This window comes from Oenanthe melanoleuca, chromosome 3 (assembly GCF_029582105.1).
Source record: "Oenanthe melanoleuca isolate GR-GAL-2019-014 chromosome 3, OMel1.0, whole genome shotgun sequence".
In the NCBI taxonomy this organism is placed as follows: domain Eukaryota; kingdom Metazoa; phylum Chordata; class Aves; order Passeriformes; family Muscicapidae; genus Oenanthe; species Oenanthe melanoleuca.
In genome coordinates this window covers 68,169,450-68,191,030 of record NC_079336.1, presented here as the reverse complement: position 1 = coordinate 68,191,030, position 21,581 = coordinate 68,169,450, and the positions used below count along the sequence as shown (strand labels likewise).

The following is a 21,581-nucleotide window of genomic DNA, read 5'->3' as shown; positions in this document are numbered from 1 at the left end:
TTCAGATATTTTTGTTGCCATGGGAAGCTGCATCATGTAGAATGTCTTTTGCTTTTGGGTTTGTATCTGGTGCCATTTCCTTATAGCCTCAATTTTGATATAAACTTCTCCTCTGGGAATTCAGATCCATTCAGTATATATAAAACATTCATATGCAATATCGTATCTCTTTCCTTGCTGTCCTCTGAAATGTAGCAGGTGGCTCCAGAGTCTAATGAAGATTTTCTCACCTTCATGTTTTATTAAGCCTCCTGTGCTTTGATGCTTGGGATGAGTTCAGGTGAATAAAGGTGAACTCACGTCTCGTTGCCTTAGAAGCATCTATATATTTGCCATTTTTCCAGAGTATTTTTTATTTTGCTGCTCTGTTTTGCCCATTTGGAAACATGACAAATTAAGATAATAAAATTTGTGCTGTTGTTTCCCGGTAAAGCACTGGTAAGCCATAAGATCCTATTATTTTTAAGATTCTACATGTGCTATTTTTAAAGCATGTTTATAGTTATTTAATTGTAGTTGTAAGACAGAAGTGGCAAATGGGGTTTTAACTGGGAATTAGAAATGAAGGACTTTTTACCTGTTAAAAAGAAACAAGAAAATGTCAACTTTAAATGAGAAAGAGGTTGGAAGAAGCTATCATAGCCTTGGGACTAAAAAAAACTTCAAAAAACCAAATGCAAAGCAGGACTACCATGTTTAGTTCAGTCTTTAAACTTATTTTATATGGTATTTTCCAAAATTTTGTGAAGTGCAACCTCCCTTTAGCACACCTGCCCTCATATATCCACTTGAGTTTGCAGCAGCATCTTTGCTCCAGGAGAATGGCTGTAGGTGTTGGGTGGAAGTGCTCCTGTTCCTCTGGCATTCTGGAGGAATGGAGCCTCTCCTGGCAGCTGCTGGTGGTGGTTTGCCATCTTCTGACCAGTGCAAACACTTGCATCCTGTTCCTGCTTCCTTGTCTTGAAGAAACTGAGCAGCAGCCAAAGCGTTCTCTTTAAAGACTTTGTGACCAACACTTCGAAGACTCCAGGTCAAAAAGATGTAATGCCATAATTTAGGATGTTCTGATGTGGATTTCATTGTTTGGATTATGTGTTAATATTTGAAAATAAACTTTTCAATTGATCTGTTGTGTCTAAGCAACAGTGTAAGGTGCCCTTACATCTATATAATGCTGGTGGTATTATAAAGTGATTTCAGAAGTCTAAAGTCATTACACATACTTTAGAAACTGATGAGACATTTGTGTTATGTTAATATTTACTAAATCTTCTAAGTGCCTTTACTTACTAAATACCTTTACTTAATGGATCATGTCACCAAAGTTTTGCTAATTTAGGATGATATCCTAAATGGATGAGCTTAAGTCTTATGCTAAAGATAATCTTTCTTTTATTGGGCAGTTCTATATGAAAATTATTTTGATCAATAATTCTTTAGAGTAAAGTTTTGTGGTGGGGTTTGGTTTGTTTTTTTGGTTTGATTTTTTTTCCCCCCCAGCCGAGTATCTCAATCATTAATATTATTCTGGTACAGTTACATAAATGTAACATTGTTATTCTACTGCTATTTAAAAGTAATTTAATGGCTGAGTATGTCACTGTAATTTTCTATTTATTGCAGAAGACTTCTTTGCAAAGTAAAGAAACATTCCTTCCCAGCTGCTTATAAAAATGGTTTTCAGAATGGTTAAGTGGATAAATGTTACTAGGCTACACTCTCAAACTACTTGGGAGTTGGACTTTTTATTTTGGATCCCTGTCCAAAGGAACCAGGCATTTAAAAACGCTCCAGAATAGTGTGAGCTGGTGCTGCCAAGGCCTTCTGCCTGGCTGATGTTTCATGCTTCAGGGAGAGCCAGAAGCAGAGGGTTGTGATTTCTGGATATGTTTTCTGAGAAGAACATCTCCCCCATGGTCTTTGCTTGAGGTGCAACCCGTTCAAGAAATGCAGTGTGTCATTCAGGAACAACCTTCTGGTGCTTGGTATGAAAACCAGCACAGGGCTGCTTTGTTCAGGGAGGGAATACTTTAGGGTGCAGCAGGTTCATAGCCTCCATTTCAAATGTGCTGTGCCTTGGGGGGGTCCTCCAAAAGAAGAAAATAGTCTGAGATCACACTGCAACAATCAGTGAACTACAGTATGACATGATTTGAAGTGCGAACCCTTAGGAACGGGTTTTTTGAAAAAATGTAAATCGTATCAATAATTTAAAAAATACCATTTCTGTGTGTAAGGTTAAATCAGCTACTGTTATTATTCTTGTAATATTAATGAAATGGATACTTGCAAAGCAGTTTTTCTTTTTTTCCCCCCCCTTTCAGTTGCTCTTGGGAAGTATAATTGCCTAATTTTCCAGGATTGCTATGTAAGCTGATGTTGCAAGTGTCTGCCTCATTGTCTTTTTCCTCTTTCTTCCCCTGCCCCCGCAAAACATGCAGGAAGTAATTTTGACACTGCAAAGGATCTTGCAGAAGAAATAAGATCATTAACATCTGAGAAAGAGGGACTGGAAGGACTTCTCAATGAACTGTCGGTGCTGAGCACCAGAAATACACAAAAACTAGAGAGAATTAAAGATGATTACACCAGACTGAAACAAGAACTCGAGCAAGGAGAGGCTGCCTTTGGTGAGTAGTTTACAGATTGTTACAGCTTTTTGCTCACACCTGAGCTCCTGAAGGTGTGCTGGGTTTGATGAATCATTCTGCATTTCACAGAACATACTGGTTGTTCTGAGGGAGGTCTGGCAATGACCTACTGAAGCAGTATGTTCAATATCCTCTCAGCTGTTTCCCCTGGAGCTGGGAGAGGGATGGGGAACAAGGGATAACCCCAGAAATATACCACTTCTTGAAATCTGTCTTAGCCCAGTTCTCAAAGCCCATTTCTATCACAGTGATGATGGCACTGTGCTTGTGCTCACATAAAGAGGAACATGTAGTATTTATGCAGAAGCAGTAGATGTGTCTGGCTGTGACAACAGGAGCATGTTTAGTGTATAAAACTAAATGTTTAGTGCACACATATATAACACGTTTGGTGGTGGGTTTTAATGTATGAGATGCAAGAGATTTCTGATTCTGAAAGCAGGAGTTCTCACAGTAAATTTGTGTTTGAGGGTGAATTTTAACAAATTGCCAAATGCTGCTCTCACACAACTATGAGCAGTGTGCTTGGGTTGTATGGTGGAATTGGGGAGGTTGTCTGTGATCACTGGGAAAGCTACTGACAGATTATCAAACAGCAGAGTCATTTCAAGACTTGACCTACTCTCTTGCCTGCTGTACCCACTCCTGAAGTTGAAGCAGATAAAATGGCCTTGCTACTTGCTTAATGAAAAGGCTCAGTAATTGATTTGCTACAAATGTACATTTACTATAATTATCTCTAAACTAAATGCAATCCTGAGAGATACTTTAAAGCTTTAGGATTTTGAAACGCCTTTCCTTTTTTAGGATCTTATGAGCAGTAGGTTGGGTGAAGAGAGGAAGGTGCCTCTGTTTTAGAAGCATATGAAGTTTCTTCATAGGCAAGTGGATAAGCAGAGCTATCTTAGACACAAAAAGATTTCTAGGCAGCTGACTACATCTAATACATTGTTTTAAAAATGCATGGAATAATGTACATACACACCCCCTTCTAGATAAGAACTTGCTATTTTAGAATCTAGATTAATTTTTTAAAAATGGTTCTTCAAATTTAGTGTATTGTGATACAAACCCAGAAATGCACATCTGGCAATGCTTCTTCTTCCCTTGGATTTTCAAGAGAGTTGAAAAGGATTCTGACCTTCTAATTAGCCCATTTTGTTTCTTTTTTATTTTAGGACAATTAAACATCCTATGATATACATGTACGTTCTCATTTGTGTTTTAATTTAGCAGGGTTTTAAATCAAGCCTGTTCAAGATGCTTGCTGAAGCAACAGAAATGGTATCAGTTCATGGACACTTTTTTTCCCCTTTTGCGTTTTTACAGCTGGAAGGAGATAACTTATTTACCTGACCTCTAGTGTTCCCACAATTTGTGACAATAAATTTCGAAATACTGGGTGTTTACTCAGTAGATTTTCTTTTAATTTACTGTGCTTCTGTAGGCATAAGAGAAATTTATCCTTATGTTCAAATAAAATGCTGTAAAGCAGAGACTAGTCAGAGATACGTAAATTGAAATCTGACATCTTCCATTTTCATCATCCCTGCCCCTTTTACATGTGATCTACCCTGTTTTCTCCTTTAAAAAATGGAAATATTTGAAAATGCTGGCATGGGTTTGATACGAACACATTTAGCTGAATGTAAGCCTTCAGATACGTTCTGGAAAACAGTATGCAGATGGTGTCTTGAGGAAAAGAAGCCACCTTTATGGAGCAGTGTTATTTTACACACCACTTCTATGTTTAGAGAATAAAGCATAAAGAATTGGAACACAATTTTGTTGCCATTTGTTCTTGCTGTTGTTTGAAAGAACTGGAGATAATTGTGTTTGTCTGCACTGTGAAAGGTGTGATTTGAATTGGGGTAGCTGACCTGACTTACTTCACAGCCTTAGGCTTGGTGTTTCATTTATGCCAATAAAATCTGTGTTGCTACAGAGAAAGGCAGTTCTGCCTTTTTTTTCTGTGTTCCTGGCCCAGCCCATACTAGGGTTAGGGTTAGGTCCTGTACATGTCTATTTCTATGTCATCTGGCACTTGAATTGTTGTTTTGTGCCTGTGAGCTGCTTGAAAAGTTCAATTTTTCTTTTTTTTACTGAACATAATACTGTTTTGTATGGAAAATATTAGACAAAAAAATGTACATGTTAAAATGTGTGTATGTTTGTCTTGTGTATAAATTGGTCACCTATTTTTTACTTCATTAATAATTGTTTTCTCACAGTAATGCAGATATAAGGAAGCAGACGTCAAGGGAAGAGACTTAATCACACAATAATCAGAGCTGGAATTTTAAATAGGACACATCATTAGCATGTTAATGAATTTTCTCACTCTGTGCCAGCTGCCCAAGTATAAAAGATATTGCAGATGTAGTGCAAAAATCAGGCTTGGCTTACTGCACTGAGAGCTGTCAGTGCTCTCTATGAAGGAAATTTGACAAAAAATCCTCTTGTATTTTTAGAGATGCTAAAAAATATGCTTTTCATGTTGGATAATAGAAGCATTGACAAGTAACACCATGTATTAGCATTTTAGGATGAATAGCACTAACTTGCCCTTTAGGCATTGACTTTCTTCTGAGGCTGTCAAAACACTGCTATAAAAGTGATCAACTTTTATTGCTATTTTACAGATAGGAAGGCCAGGGACTTACAGATCATGTAATTTTACCTGAAATGGTGGTGAAACAGTTTCCTAGCTGGTGGTTGGTCTAGCATCAATCCTGATTGATTCAATCTCTTGCAATAAACATGTCAAACCAGGGGGTGCTGTGATTCTGTGTGAGCTTTATGTTCTTCTGAACGTCAGCTGAAGATGTGATGGTTCTGGGAAAATCACTGGAGGTCTTGTGCTTGGGCAGACCTGTCTTATAAAGTCAGGAGGTTCTCTTATGGCAAAGAAGAGAGCTGCTTTATAGCCCAAAACAACCAAACTTGTGTTCCAGACAAGTGAAGCTTAATTACTTGCCTGTCTGCCAAACTGTTGGATTGTGCTTATAAATCCTGGCTTGGGTTGATTGGCATTTGTAACCCAGGGCTGGAAATGGAACCTACCCTGGTTTCCTCATCACTACTACTGTTGGGCAAGTTTTCCTGCCTCGTCTGCTGAGTTATTTTCCTGGCTGCTCTCAGCCTTTTTCTGTCCCTATTACACTTTTGGGAAAGCACCTCCTGTAAGTAATGTATGTACACACACAACTAGGGGACACCGTGCTTCCCAATCTAATTGCTAGGTTGTGCTTGCCAAGTCTTGTTAAGTAGAATTCCTACACTGCATTAATTTCTAGAGGAAATATAAAATAAAGGCTTTCATGCACATGAGAATAGCTTTTTAACCCTTTTTAAAAACACCCAAACTACTGTTTGAAGGCTGATATTTCAGTCTCTCTGCTCAACTCTTGTTGCCATCCTTGACTTTTATTGTCTTAGAAATTGCTTCTTTAGTCAGAAAGCTCTTACCAGCCCACTTGTACAGTAAAGCTTTCTGGAATTGAACAGATACATTTATTAAACAACAAACTAGATGTAGCAGAGGGGTTTCTTAGGGAAGCTGGAAATTTCTATCACACTCAGTTTTACTTTCTTTTGTTCAATACACACACTCTGCATGCTTGCACAGAATATCTCACAGTGTTTTGTCCTTTTAACAGAAGAAAAACCTATCAGAGTTCATTTTTTATCTGCTTTTTTTAAATTAAAAAAAACCCCAATGTTTTGGCTTTAGAATACTACTTAGGAATAAAACATGTTCAGAATGTGCTTCAAAGAACAACAAATATTCTGCTATTCTTTTTATAGCCATTGTTCCAAAAGCTGCAAATTTGACTGTTGTGAAGGATGCAATTAATTAGTCTAAAACTTAATACTGGACAGAGAAACCACTAGTGGTGCTGCTTAATGTAATACTCGTTATTGCATACTGAAATATTTATGAAAAGAAGGTTGTGTGCTTCATATGCAATTGTATAGGATGTGATTTATCAAAGTGTTAATGACCACTTGCTACAAAGCAGTTTTGTACTATTTCAGAGACATTTTTATTCTGATAGGTGCAACACAAAGTGTTACAATAGAAACGTGCAGTGTACTTTGCACTAAGAAACTTACCTTTTTTGTTTGTTTAAATATTTGTTTTTAATGATAGCTGTAATATAAAAGCTTCTCTATTTTTCTTCATTACTGGTTCTTAGACTACTGTTTGAAGATGTCTAAAGATTATTAACAATTTTGCACTATTTTTAATTGTTGCAAAAAATACCAACTAAGTATGGCATAAACCCATGTGCCTATGATGTAACTAGAATGATTCCATATTTTGTTTACTGATTTTTCAGGTGGTGGCTTTAATGTTCTTCCTCACTGCTAGTTTTTCTTCACCAAATAGGCTTTCCATATTGTTTCTATAGTTTATCCTCTGTCTGAGTGGTTATCTGATTCTAAACTGAAGAGCTGAACTTTTGATTGCTCCTGTTTAAATGAATCATTAAAGGAGAACCCACACAGTGTGTAACAGATGGGCTTCCATGAGGAAGAAGAAGCTGCTCTGAGTCTTGTGTCTCCACTTCTAATTTGGGTGAAGTCATTAAGTTCTACATGTCACACATTTATGAAATGCTTATTGTCATTAAAGTGAGTGGTGAAATTGAATGGCTTATTGCTTATGTCTGTGGCCATCTCTACTTAAGCAGTGATCCTGCAGGATTTAGGCAGTGGTCCCATTGTTGAGCTTTTACAGAAGGTGTAAAACCCTCAGTGGTGATGCAGGGACAGGACTGGCAGTGCAGCTGGTAGCATCCTTTACTTGAGCTGATGTTCAGCTGACGCTCCAAAGCAGCTCTTGGCAGCGTTCTGTTGGACAGCCTGGAAAAGTCATGTCCACATAAAAACCCAAAAGGATTATAAACAGCAGCAACAAAAAAACCCCCAAGAAGCTCAGTCTTGCAGATCTCCTTTTGTGTTGTCTTGGGCAAGTACAGCATGAGTAATTACCCTCTGCTCATTAGTATTCTTTCTGCTGTTTCATTTGAAAAATTGGTGTTCCGGCATTTGCATGGACTTCTGCTCTTATGCTTATTCTGTGCTTATTTGTGTTTCACTGAATGTGAGCTCTTTTTAAAGCACTGGGATCCTACAAGTTAAGCATAAACATGTGCATCTTTTGGTCTTATAATTCTGTAATGATAGTAACTGCATATCAAATTGTTACCAAGCTTTGAGGATCAAATGCGGACTAATGATTTTCAATCCATATCATGCTTCCACAAAACTGTCCACATCACCTTTGTTAAGTAATATTTAACTATAAGTAGTTAAAGGATTTTTTTGTGTTATGGAATTGCCTTTTTTGATAAATACTATCAATAGAATTTAGTAACATAAAAAGAGTAAATTCTACTAGACATTTCTTGTAACTGAAATCTCAAATGCATTTTAATTTTAGACATGAATTTTTGTCATGATTTAAAAGATTGGAAACCAGTATGTTTAAGCATAATTAAGTTTGCCATATGTCTTGAGTCACTTGTAATTGTGTTTCTTATAATGGTGATTTTAAAGGTCATCTTGTCTGGTGTTGTTCATTTAAATATGTAAAATACTTTGGTTTTCACTTGGAGCATAGAGGTTTAGTCCGTTTAAATGCAATAGAGGTATTAAATTTAATCTGGTCTTTCTGTATAATTAGATGCAAATATGTGTAATGCAGAAAATATGAAATATTCAGGCAGCTTGAACTGAGAAAGCAGCTTGGTTCAAAGCCTGCCAATATCTGTAGAGATCTTTTGATCAGGGCATTTTTCTGTTGATCCTCAAAGGTGAGCTTCTCTTATATTTCTTTCAAAATCTGATGGCAATAACTTTATTGAAATGTTTTATGTACCTGTGTAATACTTTTTGGACAGCAGTACACACAGAATAATAACTCCTGAAATGACCCAATACTGATGCTCCAGCCATAGAGGTGGTTATCTACCAGGTGCAAGGAATAAAACTTGGCCTAAAGTTATAGGCTGGGTCTCTTCAGGGAATATGATGTCATCTTTAACTAGGATAAGCATGAAGACATCAAGGTTTTGTAAGTTTAAGGCCACAGAAACACAGAATGGTTCTGTTGTAATCATGGAAATGCAGTCTGAACAGCTTCCTACTGCAATGGGAGATGGGCAACCTTCCCCCATAATGTAGTGTGGACACTGGTGTGCAGGCAAACAAGCAGACAGAAAGTTCTGATAGCAATCCAGGCAACTTATTCTTTTACATCTGAACTGCTGTTGCCAGCTCTGTACACGGTGCATTAAACTTTTGGAGTGGGCGTCATATCAAATTATTCTGGTTTGCCGTCCCTGCTCCAGGTTTCTGCACTGCTCTGCTTTTTAGTTCAGCTTCTTCAGCTGACAGCAATGCAACAGAATGAGTAGCAACACAGATGAGTGAAATTTGGAATAAATGTGGAAGTGCATACCACCAATTTTAATCATTTTTCTTTTGATTCTGGTTCTGCAGCTGCATCTTCTGAGGTATTGGGCTCAGATTGAAAATCCACGTGCACTTTTTTTTTTTTTTGCTTAATGACTATAGCTGGTTTGAAAAAGAATGAGATGCTAAGATGCTAGAAATTTAGGATTAAAAAAGAGAGAAAAAAATAGTTTCTTCTGTTCATTGGCCAGATAGAGCAGGTTCCCATATGTAATTCAAACTCCTTTAGCATGATACTAACCTTGGTGACAACCAACAAACATTCTTTAGTTTGCCAGTTCTGGAGTTTGAATGTATCATGCTTGGAAATTTGTAACTCTCTTCTTGACAGTACACAGCTGCTGTTCCTACATTTTATATTAAAAGAACTCTGTTTTGTCAGGAAGATGTGTCTGATGAGCTGCTCAGAGGCAGGCAGAAAGGTCTGTGGGCCTGGTGGTGGGGTGCTCAGAAGAGGACCTAGAAAAGTGGTGACATAGAGTGGCACTTAGCAGAGAGGATCAAATAAATTTTCAAAGAAAGATAAATATTGCTTTCCTTGTCTCACAGATGAGGCAATGGAGGCACTCGAGGAATTGATTTTGTACTTCTGTTCATTTTGCCATTACGTATACTATTGTCTGTATGCATTTGGCCTTTTGGATGGGATTGCAGCATGTATTTGAAAACTTGATCCCAATACATTAATGGCTTGGAAGAATAAAAACTTTGGTCTCTTAAAAGCCTCAAGTTTTATTGAAAAAGTCAATGAACAGTTGGTCTACCATTCACATAAATTTCATAAATGTTCATTTTGGTTTTTATACTTTGTGTCATACAGTATGGTTTAGCTTTTTTTTGTTTTTTGTTTTTGTTGTTTTTGTGGGTGTTTTTGGTGTGTTTTTTTGTTGCTGCAGGTTTTTTGATTTTTTTTTTTTTTAATGTTGTTTAACTTATATTAACGTGGCATGATATTTTCAGGTCCCAGAAATGTACAAAGGGCTCTTTAGGATACTTTGCCTCATTTAGTATCTCCTGAGGATGAGTACAGAGATGGATAGATTATTTAAGAAATAGTGTTAATTTTTTTCAAGTAGTACTTCAATGAAACCAGTCTCAGGCAGTTACCCTTTCAAATATTCAGACTTTCTGCAAATTGAAGATAAAAATAGTACAACATTTTATATTCAGTTAGTGTTTTGGATTTTATTTAATGTTTTTATTTTTAATTTTTTTAGTAAGTAAGAAAGTTGATTTGGGTCATCTGGGATCACTGACATAAAATTGATGTGCTAGAAGAAGAGTATACCACAGCAGAAGCAGAGAGTGAAGATACTGCTTAACCTTTTAATTGCAGATATTTTTCAGCTGTATGTATTTGATTCAAAATTTTAGCACTTTAGGACATTTCCACACAAAAGTTTTCATTCAAGAGTTTTGACAGTGTTCTTGAGTTACAGTGTACAAATCTATTTCTGTGCTTGCATAAATACATGCAATCTGTAAAGAATTACACCTCCTTACATTGGTGGTAAATTCACCTCACTGACTGAAGTCAGATACTTCTTTTTCTCAGATGATGCCTTTCATCTTTGTTTTGATATTGACTGGCAATATTAGATACAGCATCTGAAAGAATGTACATCTAAGCAAAAGAAACCCCTGAGACACCATTCCATTTGGAATACAAAGTGTCCCTCATGAAATACAGGTTTTTTTCCTCCAGTTTTTATTTCTTCTGATTTTCACATGTTGAGTAATTTCTGCTTCATTCTTTCTTGCCTTTTTTTTTTTTTTAAATTGTGTGTGTGTGTTTAAGGTTTTCTTTGAGGCATTTGCAAATACAGTAGTAAAGATACAAGCTAAATTAAGGTTTCTATAAAAGGTTTTGGAAAATAGAGACATTACCAGCCTTGACTGAGTTTTCACTTAATTAAATATTTTAAAGTGAATGAAATTACTGTCTGCTGTATAGTTGGTTCCTTCAATCACTACAGGGTTCCATGCATGCTGCAGGCTTTATACTCACAGATATGCAGAAGTATAACCACATCTGGGGTAATGGATAATATTTATTGAAAGGTGGAGGAGGTTTAATACCTGATGATAAATCCAGAATAAACCTACTGAAATTCTAATTCTTTATAGAAGAGATGGCTTTTGTCTCTAAAATGATTTTAATGCTACATGTATTATGGTAAACGAGGCTTTACAATAGAAAACCTCTTCCAATTTACACCTTTTACCAAGATAGACAAGTAAAAATACAGAGAATTTAAATGGAAGAGAGATTATTTGTTCTGACTTTGATTCCCCAAAGAAAATGTATTTACATCTTCTCTAAGCTTTTAGTCTTTTCCTGTACTTCCATTAAATCCTAACTGATTACTCTGAGGCAATGGAAATTTTACTATTTAGAGCAGAGCTAAGTACCTTCCATCTCTGGTTCAGGAACTGAAAGTTTTCATCCAAGTATTTTCTTTCTCTGTCCTCTGGAGACATAAACTGGAGAGAAAGGCAGAAAACCAAGGGATTGCTAATGCCTGGAGTTAGGAGCTGGAACTCCATGTCCTTCAGTTTGATTTCTATTCTTGCTTCAGCAGTTTGCTGATGTTTCAGCTGATTTGGGCCACAGGTTCCTTGTAGAGGGAATGGAGGTAACCACTGCTTCTGATACAATCCTCTTGTGAGGTGTGTGCTGCACAGACTCAATATTTAGGCACAGGAGACTGTAGTAGCAGGTGGTAGTACAAGGCCCAGGGATTTTGTCATCTATAATTGCAAAGAATCTGTGCAACAGGTGCTTGTGATCAGTATTTCTGATGGCCTGCCAGATTGCAACTGATAGGCTGAGATCATGGAAGAAATACAAGAAATTCATGGAACTGGGTATTTGAAACACTGCTTTTTTGTTGTTGTTGCCTTTGAATACAGTTTCTTTCTGCAAAAATATTGTAGGAGAATATAATTAAAACTAACTGAAAAGAAGATTCACTCATCGTATTTGTGGATCATATCTTTGGTTTGATATGCATGTTGAAGGCTGGGTAAAGATAAACAGACATGTTTGCCAAGCTGCTTAAGATTAAACAGTTCATTACCTGTTGGAATTATCAGCTGCAAGACACCTTGCATAATTTGGACTACAACTTTTATATGCTTTTGGCTGGATTATATCTCTTATCTAGTGAGGTGCATTGAAATATAATTAACAATGTAAGCTGGAAATGACAGGCTGAAACTATGTGTATTTTTGTGCAGATAAACAATCCTATATCTGGATCAGAAGTCATAGAAACATTTTATCTACTAATTTTTTCCCAGTTCCTGTGTTCTAAAACATTGTACAGAGAAAAATAATCTGTGCTCTGTGCCAGAGAAGAGCAAATAGGCACCAGCCATGTCTTCTTGTAGGCATGACTTGAAGAACCTTTGGAAAATGTTAAATCCTGCAGAAAACAGCAGTTATTTTTTTTATATTTTATATTTTTTTATATTTTGAATATTTTATTGGAGAGAGAATTTTAAAAATACCTGGAGGCAGAGATTCTGATCCATTAATACCCATAAGAGTTCTGCCTCCAGTTTCAGCAGGGCTCAGGCTTTCACCTCTGGCATTCTCTACACTGAAGCTGCAGCATCTGTTTCTGAGCTGAGCTGCTTTGATGCAGGTCATCTTACTTGTATGAGAGTGAAGTTCACATAAGAGAGTACAGGACTTAGTCAGAAATTCTTTTAACTAGGAAATCCTTCAGCTTTGTGACAAAAAGATAAATTTTGAAGTTGGTAGTCCTTTTCTACTAAAGAAGAATCAGGTGTTTTATTTTGAATGTTTAAGCTAAAAGCTAATAGTTGTTGATTTTAGTTGAATGAACTTAACAGCCCTTTGGCTTTTACAGTTAAATTATTATTTTAGGATGCTGTTTTTCTATAGTTAGGATAACAATATATTTTTAAAAGTCAGAGCATATGCAATGTGGAATTTCCAACAGAATCTCCTGTAGCGTTTGTTCTTGTTACTGCAGTAAAAAGTGATCTGAATGGAATTGCTCTTGTATTTTCAGGTTTCCAGTGTGCAGTCTTTTGAGTATATGTATGTTCTTGATCTAGTTCTTAATCTGTTTAAATGTTCCTTGATCTAATGATCAAAATAAAAATTTCTCTGTGCCAGCAGAAAAATGTTTGAAGTGTAAAGTTTATTCACTTTGTTTCAGTACTTATAAAAAAAACTGTGTGAGTACTGGTATAACATATCATTGGTCAACAGCTCCTGAAGTGGTCAGCCACATCCTTAGGTGGAAGAATACAATTCCAATGGGAGAGATTGCCCTCTAAATAAGCTGTAGGCACACTGGCTGAAGCATCAAAAATGGTGTTGGTCCTTTTCACCACCTTAGATTGCAATGCAAAAACATGGATCTGGATATTTATTAGATTATCTCCTTTTTTTCCATATCCTTTCTGCTTATGTGGTAAGTAATGACAATCTGGGGAAAACTTGGAAGCTACAGAATTCTAGACAGGGACACAACAATTCCTGCAGCTTTGTAGTGCTGAACTGAGCTTTTGACAGTTTTTGGCAAGTACTTGGCTTAGTCTTTTGCCAGCCCAAAAAAGCATGGATGGTGTGTCAGTATTGTAGTCCAAGGATGCTTCAAGAACAAATTGGCCAATACTCAAAAAGATGTTGCCTGCAACCTGTCTGCAGTATGGATTATAGACCAGAGGAAAATGATAGATAAAGCCCATGTGTCCTAACAGTTTTTGCCAATGAGGCTGGTTAAAACCAGTTGTAGACATGAGCCATCTTTGTTCAGAAGAACAGAAGTCTGAGATCCTTTGGTTATAGCCTGCAAGTATCTGCCCAGAGATCAGAACTTGATAGTGGAAACATAGCTGTAGTGATGGGCAAAAAAAAAAAAAAAAAAGAGCCTTTTAATTGACAGGACAATTGTCCTTTTCCGGAACTCAACAGAGATTTTATTGTAAATGCCCAGTAACTATTTGAGGCTTTTTTTTTATATTTAGTTGCAGCTGAAATCAGTTCAGAGAGATCTTACTGTGTTTTGCAGATGAACAGGATCATCAAAAGCAGTAAATTTTGTTAGACTTGTGTTCTGGAGCTGCTGTTTTATAAATAGAATGATAACTAGAGAAGCTATTCCTGTTTTAGTATTTTTTAGATGAAAAAAGCCCAGTGCAGAATGGCAACATTTTCTGTAAGTGTTAAAATTGATTGGGTTGTGCAGTAATGCCTGATTCTCTTCCTTCCCCCTTTTTTTCTATGATTTTTAAATTACTAGCTCACAATTCTTTTCAATCTCTGCGTGGTTTACTTTCATCTCCGTCTTATGCTATATGAAATTATTTTCTTATGATTCAATAATTCATTGAAGTCCTGCCTGTCTGAGCTGCTAATCATATGGAGCACAATTTCACACCTTTTCCAGGACAGTGTGCAGTTCACCAAGACCACACTCTCTACCTGATTTATTTATTCTTGAAAGAAGATCCCATACAGAAGCCTTCTCTGACTCAATTCCTCAAAGGCCCACTGTGTAGGTGTTTCCTCATTCTTATGCTGCTTGCATTTTACCTCTTGTGGTGACCCCTGCTGAAGTTACTTATGTGGTGTAAGAGTGGATTGATTGGGGAAATGGAGACCACAGGAAAACACAGAACTCTGAAAGCATAGAGCATTTTACAAGCTCTCTGTCTGACCTTGAAAACCAATATTCACTGGTCCAAGTGGAAGACACATTCACAGTTTTGCAGGGTAAAGTACCAGAATACTTTGTCACAGTGCTACAATGCTGAACTGCAGCTGAGAATCATCAAGGTATACATTTATTAGTTTAGTTCTGCTGTTGTAGCATCCCCTGTAGTGTACCAGGCATTCTCTTAGGCCTTTCAAAGAAATATAAAGAAGTAAGCAAATCTCTATCTTCTAAAATTCTCAGGGGTTTTGGGAGTTGTTTTAAAAGTTCTGAACACCCAGAGTCCATCATCTTTGTCATTCTCTGAGTTTATCTCTGTTGATTTTGTACCCTCTTTCTCCCATTAGGCATTCTGCAAAGCTTGTGTTTCAATACTTCTCCATCTCTGATAAATGCCAAGCATCTCTGCAGTAAAAAAAACAAAAACAAAAAAGAAGTTTTAACCTTTAAATTCTGAGCATTCATTTGTTTATAACATTTCATTTTCTTTCCCCTCTTTTCACTCTTGCTATATGTTCACTTTCATTCTAAGCCTTCAACATTCTTAAGTGCCTTTGACAGTTTTTTCTTTATTTCTCTTGTCTTTCTTCTCTGTTCAAAACTTTTGAATATTTTTGTATTTTTATTTGTATCTGTGTATGTGTAAAATAATTTCATTTAGTTTATTATGCTGTTCTGTTATTTCTGGCAGTTTTTCTAATGCAAAAGTAACTTGCATGGGCCCACTTCACTGTTAATTCAATTTTTTGTTCTCTAAGTTATTTTTATTACCTTTGTTTTTTCCCAGTTTCACTGAGCTTTCCAAATTTGATGCTTAATGTTACTTCTTTTTTAAAAATATGGGCCCCCTTACTTGTTTCAACCCATGTATAGCAAACTTGAGTTATGGATTTTTTTTTTTCTACTTGCATGGTTTGTGACTTGGTACTTTGGTGGTTGCTCTAAAAAATGCCAATACTTGCTGACAGGTACTTTTTTTCCAGCCTACATGTTTAGTGCAAGAGAATAACCCAAATAGGTTGTTGTAAAAAGCCATTTATGCTTCTTTCTTCTGTGTATATACCTTCTCACTGGTGGACCTGCATGGTGGGACAGTTTCCTTATCACAAACCAAATATTTTTCTTACCCTGCCTATTGTGCCTGTTCAATGTGGTGCTTAAAGGGTTTTTGGTGGGGTAATCCTGGCTTTGTTGTGCCATAACACATTGCAAATGTGTGTTTCCTTCAGCAGTGTTTTCCAGGTTCCCATCTGTTCTTTCATTTCCCTGTTAGGAAAAAAGTCCATGTTGAGCTGTGATGAAGCACTAAGCTCTCAAAGCAGAGTATGATGATCCCACAGAGGAGTATTTTTCCTGTATTAAGCAGCAGAGAGCCCAAGATGACTTGGCATTGGAATTATTTTCTCTGTCTTTGTTTCTTCCATGGTGTTTTGCTGCTGAACAGTAGGACTGGTGATAAACCTATATGCCTAAGATGTGTCTGGAAGTTACATGAGCTTTGAAGTCTAAAAAGGCAAAAAAGATGGATTTCTGGAAATAGTCTAGCTGAAATGATTGTTTAATGAACAATTCTCCTTCAGTGCAAAGGATATATTTCAGTGAATAGTTTGAGACTGAGTACTGTGAGCCTTCAAAGTTATAAAATAGGTAAAAGGCATAGTAATAGAAGAGTTGCTGTCCAAGAATAGCTCTGTAATAACAGGTTAGGCAGGAAAAGTTACCTGACTGTCTTGCAGTCAAAGGTCACTGGCACAGGAAAAACTCATTTAGCTTTTGTTCCCCATTCCTGCTGCAGGTGATTGCTTTCTTCACAAGTTATTTTTGTTTTTTTGGCACACTACGTGTGAGTGACAGCAGGATCTTTAACTCTTCCCAGCTTTGGCAGCCATCCCCTTGCCTCTGTGAAATGACAGTCTCTCTGTAGGTTTTGATAAGACATTCTTTAAAAGAGAACTTAATCTGCCATCATTTATTTTTATTAGACTGAAATATGTTCCTGCTGCCCTCTTTGTTGAGAGTTATTGCTTCAACAATCACAGGCAAATCTGATTTATTGTAAACAGTTATAACAGCAGAGTAGGAATGTGGGCTGTAAATTGGTTGGAAAATGGGAGCAATTTGCTAGGAGTGAGAAAGTGAGATTAAGTTAAACTGTTGAAACATTCACTGAAGTCTTGTACCATCAGCTCCAACAGCTTAACTAAGTACTATGAGAAGCCTTATGCCAGGTAATTCTTTCCCACTTACTTTGTGCTGGCATTATTGGAGAGCGGGCTGCCTGGCAGGGTATGGCACTGGCTCAGCCCACTTGTGACTGGTAGTAAATCAGTTGCAATCAAGAGAAAAGGAAAAGAGCTGTTCCTCCCTTGTCCTGAGGGAGCAGCTGTGATTTGGATACTGCAAATAATTTATTTTTATTTCATCTAATGAACTGGAGAACTGGGAGAGAGGGTGAAAAAAAACCAAAAAAACTTCAATGGAAGAATTTAAGTGGTGGCAGGAAGAAGGCACAAAACTCAAGGACATATTTGAAGAAAAGATGTTGAAGATTGAAAGAAGCTTTTGATTTGGTAATGTAAGAAATATTTCCTTCAGCCAAAAGCAAATCCTAAGTCTCTTCCCCTTGCAAACCTATGGAATCAGGTGAATTAAATTTCCTCTTCCCCTTCCTCTCCCCTTTAAAATAAATGGGAGATCAGTGGTACAGCTCTATGTCAGTGTGCAATATCAGGATTCACTTCCTTCTGTCTCTGGGATTTGAAACCACCTCTTCAGCACTTTTGACCCACTGAAGGGGGGTGATGGGTCCCCAGTAGTCAAATGTGCTCTTGAGGAGACACTGTGCTATTGCCTCTGTGTCCTGACTACTATACTGGAGCATTCTCCTTTTAGGGTTTATAAAACTCATCCTGTTTTATCATGCATTGCCTTTTCTAGTGCAAACTGTCTCTGGAGTCATGGAAGTTATAATTATGCAATTTGTATGATTTATTGCTTGCACTCAACTGCCACTTTGCACTGCTGTTTCCATTATTTCCAGATTGGATCAATTTAAAAGTTTGATGTTTTTACAAATATCACATCAATATAATTACAGGTATTGTAACATTATTGGCCAGTCTTGTTTGGGAAAGAATTAATTTAAAGACAAAGTATATTCTAGAATGATTTAATTTGGAGAAAAGGCTCATGTTTGCTAAATTTTATTTGGTGTGTGACTGTTTTCATACAGAAGGGAGGTGCCTTACTGCAGGGTTTGCACTGTGAGAGGCAAGCTCTGTACACATCAGGGCAGCAAGTATCAGATTTTGCTTTTAAAAAAAAAAAATAAAAAAGAAAAAACCTTTTTTAACGTGATGTATTTTCCACATGATACCATTTATGCAGCCTCGGAATGTCCCTTTTGACCTTGGTGAAAGGCTGTAATTAATCAGCAATTAAAGCGGCGGTGGCCGTGGGGAGCCGGGGCTGCCTCTGGCGGGCGGGCAGCGCGAGGGGGCGGCATTGCCGCGGGGATGCGGGACGGAGGGATGAGGGATGGAGGGATGAGGGATGCGGGATGCGGCCCCTCTTCCCGGGCACCCCGCAGCTGCCTTCGCATCACGGCCGCGCGTCCTGCGGCACAGTGCGCGCTCGGAGTGAGATAAACCGGCACGGCTGCAATATTTCTTGGTAGCCAGGTGTCCTCTTAAAACTTGATTTAAGGCTGTTATTGAGGGGTTTGAATTGCACTTTGTTCTGTCTGGGTTCTTCTTGAATGTGCACCTTGCTGTAATGTTCCAGATGGCTGTCGTCTTAACAATAGATAAGAATTAAGGATGGTAATAGGGGATATTTTATTTAAATCCACATCTTTATCTTTCATTACTTATTCACATTCTATTATACCCTGGTGCTGTATTCAAAACACTTGAGAATTTAACAAGGGGAAAAAATAACCATTTAAATTAGGATATTATGTTGACACCTTTACTGATGGTAATTTTTTCAAGCATTAGTGCAGTATGGAAGAGCTGGAGCTGTTTTGCATGGAGGAGGAGGAGGACAAAGCTTCACAAACGCAAAATTTTGTTTGAGTTGCATTTACAGGCTATGAGTTCATTCTGAAAGAAGACCAACTTATATAATGGGGTGGGGAAGTGTTGCAAACAGGCTGACTGTTCAGTAAGTAGAACTGGTGAGAAGACTTTTAAGATCTTTTGCTAAGTCTTTAAATTCGTTAGAGCATCAGAGAATGTTTTGCTGGGACTTCTGACTAAAACTTCCTCAAGCAAAGCATGCAAAACAGGTAGTAAATACAGTGGTCTGGGGAACTGGGTATCCATGTGCAAGTCCATGCATGACTTGATTCAGAGTGATATTGGATATTGGTTTCTTCAGAATGAAGTGGTAAGAAGTGGAAAGGTCACACTGGGCTCTTTGCACTACCACCAGATTTCCTGGGATGGGTGAATCCACTTGTCACTTGTAAATGGACACTTTGAGAGGACTGATGTTTCTTGAGATGGTGAAGTCTGGGTATTGCCTGACTTAAGTTCAAAATATCAGAATGCTGCTTTGACACGGAATTATTATCCTTGATCACTGCTGGTGGTGCTGCAATGTGTAATGAAGCCAAATCTTGAAATGCCTGCAGAGTAATGAGTGATTGAACTGCATAAAATGCTTTTTAATAGAGAACACATTGCCTCAAATGTCAATATAGTGGGAATAAAAGTGGGTGCATTGATACTGCTGTGGAGTTGTTTTGGTGTAGCCACTCTGTGCTTAGAATTAGTCTTCTGTCGTGATAATTTTTACTGGCAGAGGTGGAAATACTATTTTCCTTTGCTGCTTGTGGGATTTGAGCTAAGAGCCTTTATTTGGTTTGTGAAGGCTGTGCTTAGTTTCAGAATAACAGTCAAATGCTTCAAGTAATCACTAATGAAAGGCAGGCCCTTCTATGTCTTGATTTCCACATTCAGGATGGATTTGCTTGTGTCAGATTTCTGAGTTATTTGTAGTCTAGATAAAATGAATGTTTGTTACTCTCCTTTCCTACAGCTCAACCAGCAGAGGTATTTTATACATTGATGGGAATGAGAATTAGCACTGCATTATAAGCATGGCACTTTTTCTTTTAGGCTTGTTCCATGAAAGTCAAGGTTTAGGTTCATTGGAATAGTGAAATGGAATTGGGGGAATGCTGTAATGTGTATGTACACTGATTTTAGAGAGTCTTGTATAACATTTTTATAATCCATTAAGGTGATGCATGGTTTTAATGATTTTAATAGCCCCTCAAGTGTCTGTCTTCTGACTACTTACCTTGATAGAATTTTTTGATTTTAGCATCTGTATTTTAAATACAGTTTCAGTTTTCATGAATGTTATTGCTCACCTGTATCTGATACTATATCAACATACCATGCTGACAGAGTGTCAGACTTACTGTGTTAGTAAGAGTTAATGTATTATTCACCAGTTTGAGCTAGAGCTCAGTGGCAGTGTGCTAGGATGAAAAAAAATCTGGATCTGTATCAACAGGGAACCTAAGAATATCAGTTATTTGCCAAACACATAAAATGTCTTGGATGAAACCTTCTTTTCAATGCAGTTACTTTCTGGTAGAAAATATAAACAGCTGATGGTTGCTGGTAAATCCAGTGTAGTGTGATCTTAGCAAGGAAGAGCATATATAGAAGGAAACAGCCCTTAACAAAAATCGAGATTCTTTTTACCTAGTGTGCACTACCTGCATGTTTTGGAGCTCAGCAAAGTTGCAGGATATGCCTGTGTAGATGAAAGTGTTATCAGATTGATCAAAACATTTATAAACATTTATATGATCAATGGAGTGAAGACAATGTGAAATATGTTTTAGGGGCAGATATTATCTGTAGAAATCAATACAAATGTTACAGGTGAATTATTGTTTCAGAATATGATTTGTTATATTGAGGAATGTAGCCATTTTCCTTTCAGTGCTAGTGTTGAGCAATTTTTTATCATGATGAGCCATACTGAAATGTTCTTTTTACTTATTTTGTATTTTTATGTGTTCACTTTACTAGTTCTATTGTATGGAAGATGGGAAAACCTGCTGTTGGACTTGCAGTTGGATTACATTGCTCTCTGAACTTCTCTCGTTTTTCTTTGGAGAACACGTCTTATAAGATTAAAAGTGGGCAATTTTAATCAACACGGGCTTCTGAAACCTTTTTATGCACAATTAAAGTGACAGCTAAGGAAATAATGAGAATAATTCACAAAAGCCAGGTCATCATAGCCCAACTTATTGTGTGAGACAATTTTGAAACGAAGGACAGTACTAGACCTGTGTGCTCTAGATCCAAAGCTGTGCAGTCAGCAGTTTCTCTTCCTGTGGGTTTGTGCGACATGCCATGAGTTAAGTCCTTAATGAAAGAACTTCTTATAAAGCATTTTTCCTGTTGAGTTTTGAGTACAGCTCTGTTTTACTCCATACAGTTTATCTTTATGTATGCTCAGACACATTTTTGTCTTCCATCTAGAAAAGCTCCATAGGTGTGAAGAAATTAATTTAAGCGCTTTTCCTTAAAAAGCCACTCTGTGCTCATTTAGCATGCAGGCACACAGCTAATCTACCATGTCCAAAAGGCCTACCCTGCTTTGCCTCAATGTCTCCAGCTTACAGCAAGACTGGACAAGGGTAGGAGTGGAGGGGTGTTTGTGTTATTTGTGTTATCATCTGCGGCTACTTAATCTTACATTACCGTGGAATAATAATATA

General features: G+C 37.3%; 1 protein-coding gene across 1 annotated transcript in view; it reads left to right on the top strand.

The window, feature by feature from the left end:
* The window catches only part of DISC1 (DISC1 scaffold protein), a 182,593-nt gene that overhangs the window by 86,890 nt on the left and 74,122 nt on the right, over nucleotides 1-21,581 (top strand). Inside the window, 1 exon segment of the mRNA XM_056487127.1 lies at nucleotides 2,442-2,630. Within this exon segment, the coding sequence (XP_056343102.1) occupies nucleotides 2,442-2,630 (189 nt within the window).